Below are 7,500 nucleotides of genomic sequence, written 5' to 3' on the forward strand. Positions count from 1 at the left end.
CCACTAAGACTGAAGAAACCATAACCCAAAAGTGATTAAAAGAAGGATTTCTGTAATTTGTTTTGGGGGGAGACGATACGTAACAAACTAATTTAAGCTAATGTAATGTTTATAAAGTTACTTAGATAATGACACCATGCATACCATTATAATCATTAAAACACAATCTATGGGTTTTTTTAAAAAAAACTTAGATGATTAGCACAAAATCAAGTTGATGTGAAGGAACAATTACTTTTAGAAAAAAAAATCAGGAGGTCCTAATATTCTGTAGAATGAGGGAGGATGCAGCTGTATGTCGACAGCTTTCATATCCTCATTTGAATAATGTGGCCTGAATCTGTCACTTTATTCATCCTCCTTATGCTCAGTGTACTCTGCATCAACAACAAATTAAGTTGTAAATAAGAGACAATCATCACTTTTGTTTTTAAGCAGCTTCTGCATGGAGAATTTCAATGTACTGTTTCTTTTTGACAGAAAGAAAGGGATTCTACACTCTGCTTATGTAAGCACAAATATGAGGAAACCAACCGAAATGAAACAATGAGGGAGTACTTGAGAACTGCTCCAAAATGTTCTTGGAAGTACATTTCTACCACCACAAAAATCTCCTTTTTTAATAGGATATATAATGAAGACCCTTTAATTTACTATAATAATCATCCTTACTTTGCTTTAAAATTTCAGATTTTTTTTTTTAGATTTAGAAACATCCCCTTTCCTCATCCAGGCACAAGCAAGGTACACCTCAACAGGAAGAACAAGCGAATAAGGTCAGGATGTAAACTTTATGTACCCAGAAATCTTATTCATTTCTAACATGATAAAACAATACCATTTTGTGAGAAAATACAACATGCAGTAAGGAGAAATAAGGGTGACTTTACTTTTCAGGAGAATAAGCGTGTGGGGGGGAAGAGATTTTCTTACCTTTACATCTGAGAAGTAGGTTTTCAGCATATTGGAACTTGGGTACCGGGTGTAAAAGAACATGAGCTTGGCCTTTTTCAAGTGATTCGGTGACAAACCTTCCTGCATGTAGGATTGAATTAGTAAAGGAAAATTCTTTTCTTGAGAAAGTTGTTTCTGAATGTACAGAGCTAGCAAAGTGCCCCGTTAAATACTCCATGGTTCCCCAGACCACAGGAGAAAGTATTAACATCTGAACCGCTGCGCTGTAATTTTCTGTAAAACAGGCAAACATGGGATGAGAGGCCACGTAACTTTAACCCTGTGCTTCCTATCAGTTTAGGTGCTGGGTCTCAGGGACCTTGCAAGTTTAGGGATTGTGTACCATATGTACATTCACTTGTTGCTACGGAAACAAATGCAGGAAGCATGTGCCGCAGAAAACTTATCGGGAGCTTTTTCCTCCTTCTCCTTTGCAGCGCCAGCTAAAGCTTCTTTTCCTCTCGGTGTTGTGCTGCTTGCACCCAATAAAACCAATGGATGTAAGACAACCAGAGGCACTTTATGATTTTGAGCAGTTTTACACAGACAGAACATTTCACCTGTTCCATTCGCGTTGATAAATTTTAATATCTTGGGTAGGTCTCCCTAGTCCTGCTGCTGCTTTGCTCCAGTAGCTCGCCTGCAAATTAAAGTGAAATTTGTAGCAGGCAGAGCCCCTTGGCTGCTGAATCCCTCTGCCACAAACTTGTCGTCTCCTGATTTACACAGTTAACTCCTTGGAGAAAGGAGCTCTATTTGGGGCTAACCAATCAATACACGAGGGCTAGCAGATCAATAAATGGCCACTTACCCTATAAGGCAGCCTATTTATCCTGGAAACATCATTACCTTTTAGATCTGTAAACAGAAGCAACTAAAAGAGTTCCCAAGGGAATGTGAAGCTAACCATAACAATCTCAGCTTGCTGATTTTTCTCCCAGCTTCTTGGCTCCCTTTTGTGAACTGCGTGCTAGGACGGCTCTGGTCACATCTGTGCCGCAGGCTGGCCCTGCCATTTCCTCAGCAAATTAATGGCTTTATAATTTATCAGAAATGAAGATGCACGTGGAGAAAATCAATGTGGCCCCCACAAGGTCAATTAAGGGTTCTTCCCAGAAGCTTCTCTAAGGACTGTTTCTCCTAAACACAGTTGTTGAGAATTTCACTCGGTTCACACCTTACGGCGGGGGGAAGGTCAACCAAGTTGACAGATGCACTGCAGCCAAGGTGCCTCTTCTGCCTTACAGCCGGGTGCATGTCAGCACAGAACATCCCACTCCAGGCCTCGAGATGGGAAACCAGACTCATTTTTATCAGCAGCCTACTGATGATTAGCTAGGCTTTTTCAGCAAAATTCCTTTTTCCCTAATTCCTGAAATCTGCTGAAACCCTCTCCGTTTATTTCAATTACAAAGTTCATTTTTAGATTAGAAAAATGTAGCATTTAAAAAAAAAAGGCATTGACAATATTAGTTTAAAAATCTCTTATTATCTGGAAGTACATGGAAAACAGCTCAGCTGAACTTGCATTTTGTTTTAGATGCTTAATGATTACAAAGAAGATAATTTATGACTGACATACTTCTTGTGCCAAGAGAAGAGTTGAAAGAACCTCCAGTTACCTCCATTAGACTGATAGAGAAGTCTAAAAGAGCATTACACTCTGCAGTGCCATCTGTCAAAATACGTAAGTGAAATAATAGTAGCAAGCTGTCACCTATTGCTCAGTGATAAGAGTTTTAGACAAATCAAAACTTCTATGCCAGAAATCCATTTTGTTATGTGATCCTTTCAGGAAAGTGGGGTCCAAAGGGGAACTCCAGTAGGAGAGAAAAAAAGTAATCCTGAGTCTCCTTAATTTGCAATTCCTCTGACGCCGACAACATGTTAACATCGGGTTTGGTGTATATTCTCTTTCAATGCAAGCTCAAGGATGGACTTAAACTTCAAAAAAACCTTGTCACATTTGCTGGATTTAAGCATATTAGACAGTTGTCTAAGCATTTGGATTCCTTCTGCATTTAGGATTTTTAAATATTTTCTGCTCTAATGCCAGAGGATATTGATATTGAATGAAGCATGTATTAAAAGATGCTCTGAGACTCAAATTCCCAGCAATCCATTTTTTATTAAAATTATACTTGTTCTTAAGCACTTGGCAGCCTTAAAGTAATATCAAATATGCAACAAATCTGTATATCTTGATCCTAAGGTTAACGCTTTACTGTGATAAAAAATACGAATCTGTAATAATCTAGCAAAAAATAGATAATGACAGACTTAAGAGCTAAGAATTAGATAACCCATTGCTATTTAAGAAAAAAAAAAAACTGAACTGACCAATTGCTTAATTTCCTTTTTAAGTGCTTGGGCTGAAAAGCAACTGTTCTTCCAAGAAAGCACTAGCTGTTTCCAGGATACTTACACACGCACAATGACTCATGATGAAATAGATTCAGTAAACATACAGCTGTACCGAACACGAGCTAAGCCCCATTCAAGGCCAGGAAAGAAAACGAGCACAAATAAATATTAAGGAGGTAAAGGGAGGAGGGGTGCCGAATGGAACGCAAACAAGCTCTGTCCCAGCAGCTCATGTGGCTTGCCTCAATTCTCTTAGCTATAGCTTTGTGAAGACAGATGACATTCAATTCTATGGGTAATGCAAAATAGACAATAACTGCTGAAACTTGAGCCAGCTGCCAGGTGTAAAAAAAAAAAAAAAAAAAAAAAAAAAAAAAAAAAAAGAAAAAAAAAAGGAGAGAAAGAAAAGATGATAAATCCATAAATTAATGAAAGACATCTGCTCAGGAACATAAAAGATCAGAGGAACAGTGTACCGCAGCTGAACCTAAAGCAGTGTTCAAACAACTTGAGAGTCTCAGCATTGTGGGTTTACGCAGCACAGAGCTGCCTCACCTAACGCAGCAGCAGCAGAAAAATGGCAAAGCCCTAAGAAATAGGAAGTGAAAGACTGGGAAGAAAACATATGGGAACAAAACATACACATGCTCTCGTGTGTTTTAACAGGAGAAGCACAGGAGTGGCACTGAACAGCATTTGATTCACTGGCACTTCAATCCTCCTCCCAGGTAATGCTCCTCTTTTGCAAAAATATTTTTCAGCAGAGATGATCTTTCACTCCAGTTACTCTCAGCCTGAGCCCCCACAAACGCTCTAACAGGCTTTTCTAGCCCACCCACGCATTGAGCTGAAGGGAAAGTGGTAAGAATAGGCTGTATCAGGTAAAAGAAATCTGCAGCAGTAAAGCCAAGCTGCTCCTTAAGTTACACCTCAGGTACTTTTAATCAGCAAAGCTCCAAATAACTGCATCTCAGAGCATCTTCAAATCCCTCCAAAGAAGGGCTGGTTGGCTGCAAAGCATTAATTCATCGCCCAGGTTTTATCAACAGCACGGAGTTATCCAGCTTGCTATACAATCTCTCCTTTTTTTTTTTTTGTTTTTAAAGTTAAATTAGTTTAATTCTAGTCAGATGTAATAACTCCTCATTTCAAAATGTTGCAATTCACTAATTATAGCTTTCACATATTGGGACTTTGAAACTTACTCCAGTTGGATTGGAATTCTGTTTAAAAATAAATAAAATTGTAGAAAGTTGCACTAATGTTTCTAAACTCTCCTGCCAGGGAGAACACACTAAACTTCTTCACCTTTACAGATGTCTTAGCAGCACACAAACTGCTGTTGTGCTTCAATTTTGATCTATGCAAATGTTTTGTGACTGAACAAGGCTATTTTTCTTGAGATGCAAAGAGGATGCATGACAAAGAAAGATCATGCAGAAAAACAATTCACTGTCTGTTTCTTTTTGAATTTGAATAAAACTTAATATTTGATTAAACAGATTAGTTTGCAAAGATACAGACTGCATTCATGACCAAGATGGGAATTCAGACTGCAGGTGCATCTTATCTTGTTTAGCAACATACACAAACATTAACCATTTCCTTCTGCAATTCAGCAAAGAATGATCAGATGCATTTTACAGCCGTTGGTTAGGAAAAAAAAATCCAAGAAAACAAAACCCAGGCTAGTTTAGTGTTTAACTTACTACTAAAACCTGAACTTGGCTGTATCTGCTGGTCTTATGTTCTCATCCTGGCTTCATTGTCCAGGAAAACAGATGTTACTTTCTGCAGGGAAGAAAGATCTGCTTCTTTCAAGAAATATATTCCCTATACATGCACATTCAACCATGTAAAATAAAAGTGTCATGACAGAAGTGACCAGAAACAAAACAACCTCCACACCATGCCTTTCCCGGGAAAATTGTTAGCTACCTGGACACATGAGCTGCTGCTGGAAAAAAAACATCCATTCCTACAGCTGAGCTGTATACGAGGGTCCACGTGTAGAAGCGTTATTTAATAAATCCGGTCTGTATCTAAACCCAGAACAAACTGCAGTCTGCACTAGCACCTAGGTGGGAAAGTCAGACTGCTTTCCCCATGTCAGGGAAAGAAGGAGGACAGTGAAAAAGAAAAGGGATCACTGCAGCACCAGGTATTTCTCCTGGCTTTCCTTGGAGCAGCAGAGGACTCCTGCACCCCTGTTTCAGCAGAAGCAACAAGCTCCATTAGCAAGCATCAGTGAGAACAGGCAGCAGAAAGGGGGAGAAATGGGAGGGATGGGGAAGAGATGCTTCATGGGGGGCAAGGATCAAGTGAAGCCCTAGAACTACTCCTGGTTCCCACTCTTGGCATGTTTCTCCTCCCCTCACTGCTCTCCCAGGATGGGAGAACTACTTTAATACAGAAAACAATTAGTATGCCACTGTACTGTTTGGTAGAAATTAATTGCCCTGGCCTGAGCCTTGCCCTCAGCTGCCTCTCCTGTTGACCTCAGGACTGCTTTCCAAGCACTGCACTTGCATTTCAATACGCAGGAGAGATCTTTGGTTTGGAGCTCCCCAAGTAATTGGGGCCACCTCTGGGTGATGTTGCTCCTAGACTGCCTCCTCTTTTGCCTTACAATGTTGACAGTGAGGTGAAGATTCCCCTGCTACCAACGCTCTACAAGATCATTTTCTGGGGAGGAGTACCTCAAACACCACATCCACTACCAGCTGGTTCCCAAAAACACCAGCACCTAAAGAAGGCGCTCTTCAACACAAAACGTTTTCCCCTATAGCAATGGGACTATTCACACAGGTTAGACAGCACCAATCCTGACCCTGACTAGACCCAAGCTGGATCAAAGAGTGGTGGTAATGGGCTTTGGACCTGCAGCACCTGCCTTGCCCCAGGGGTGCCCACTACCACCGTTGGGCTAGGGAATCCAGGTAATCAGCAAGTCTAGAGCCCTGATAGCACCTCCCTGAGGATTTAACAAGTCTATAGAGGATGTGGTTGAGTTATCAATCAGTAGATACCCAGTGAAAAAGCACATCCTCGGGCATCTGCCTCCACAGGATACCTCTCCAAAGGGGACAAGTTCCTCACCATTGCTACTGTTACCCAGAGAGGGGCAGAGCTATTCTGCTGCTATTGCTTTCATCATCTTGGGAGTGAAATTAGATGCATCTAAGGCTGGGTGCTAGCATTGTTGCCTTCTGCTGGGGTCTTGAAACTGGGAAAAATTATTCATCTACTCTTCATGCAAAATCCTCAATTTTAGCATGGGATAGGCATGTTATTTTATTGGCTTTCAATACAACTGTACCTGGAAGCAAAACCTTTTGACGAAAAAGCACATTATGGGAAAAGATGGAAGGACTGGGATGTATTACTGCTAAAAGAGAAAAAAAAGGAAAACCAACCTAAAAAAACCCTAGCACTAGTTTCCAGGGGGGAAAAAAAAATATGAATACTATGTCTGGATATGCCTAAATAAAGGCAGAGATGGATTTGTCACCCTAACTAAAGCCTGCTATTGAGCTAAAATGAGAGATTTTATTATCATCTTTTTTTTTTTTTTAAGCAGGGGATGTGTCCTGTAAATTTAATACAGCTGAAGTTTTATATTTAATTGTTCTCTCTGGCTTTCCAAAATAATTTGCTTTGTGTATGTTAGGACAAAAGATTTCTGTGTATGGCTGAACAGAGGTTAATCATGCATAGCAGGCAGCTGCACAAGGGCTGAGGAACAGACCTCTGGGTGGGGGAAAGAACTTGATGCAGTCTGAATATATCAGTACCTGTGTCTTTTGTGCTTCGTTTCCCTTACGCACTAGAGAGCTGAACTCTCACAGACGACCAGACCGTGTGCTCTCTGCGAGGCCCAGCCACGGCACCATTAACAGGGATTGCGCACTGGCCTGGCAGGGGAAGGAGGTGGCCTGGCCGTGGCTGGAATGGTTTTTGGCTGAGGGTAATGCCCCCTCGATCACCTCCCTGCCTGAGGAAAGATCTGCCAGCCCAGGGAAACCCACTGGCACTCAGGTCATGGGTTTGGCTGCCTTCCTGACCCCACGGCGGACTAAAGGCTGGGGGAGGGCCAGTGGCTTTTTGAGGTGAACACCATTGCTGAGAGAGTGCTGTCAGTCAACACCACGTGTTTTATTTGGCCTCACCAAGCCGCCCCCC

The 7,500-nt window shown here is 41.3% G+C and overlaps 1 protein-coding gene across 1 annotated transcript in view; it reads right to left on the bottom strand.

Annotated features, from left to right (window-relative positions):
- Window positions 1-7,500, bottom strand: part of PROX1 (prospero homeobox 1) — a 49,617-nt gene that overhangs the window by 32,434 nt on the left and 9,683 nt on the right. The window contains exon 4 of the mRNA XM_050973070.1: window positions 934-1,045. Coding sequence (XP_050829027.1) covers window positions 934-1,045 — 112 coding nt within the window. The remainder of the gene's footprint in view (window positions 1-933; window positions 1,046-7,500) is intronic.

Source organism: Serinus canaria, chromosome 3 (assembly GCF_022539315.1).
Source record: "Serinus canaria isolate serCan28SL12 chromosome 3, serCan2020, whole genome shotgun sequence".
NCBI classification, from domain to species: Eukaryota; Metazoa; Chordata; class Aves; order Passeriformes; family Fringillidae; genus Serinus; species Serinus canaria.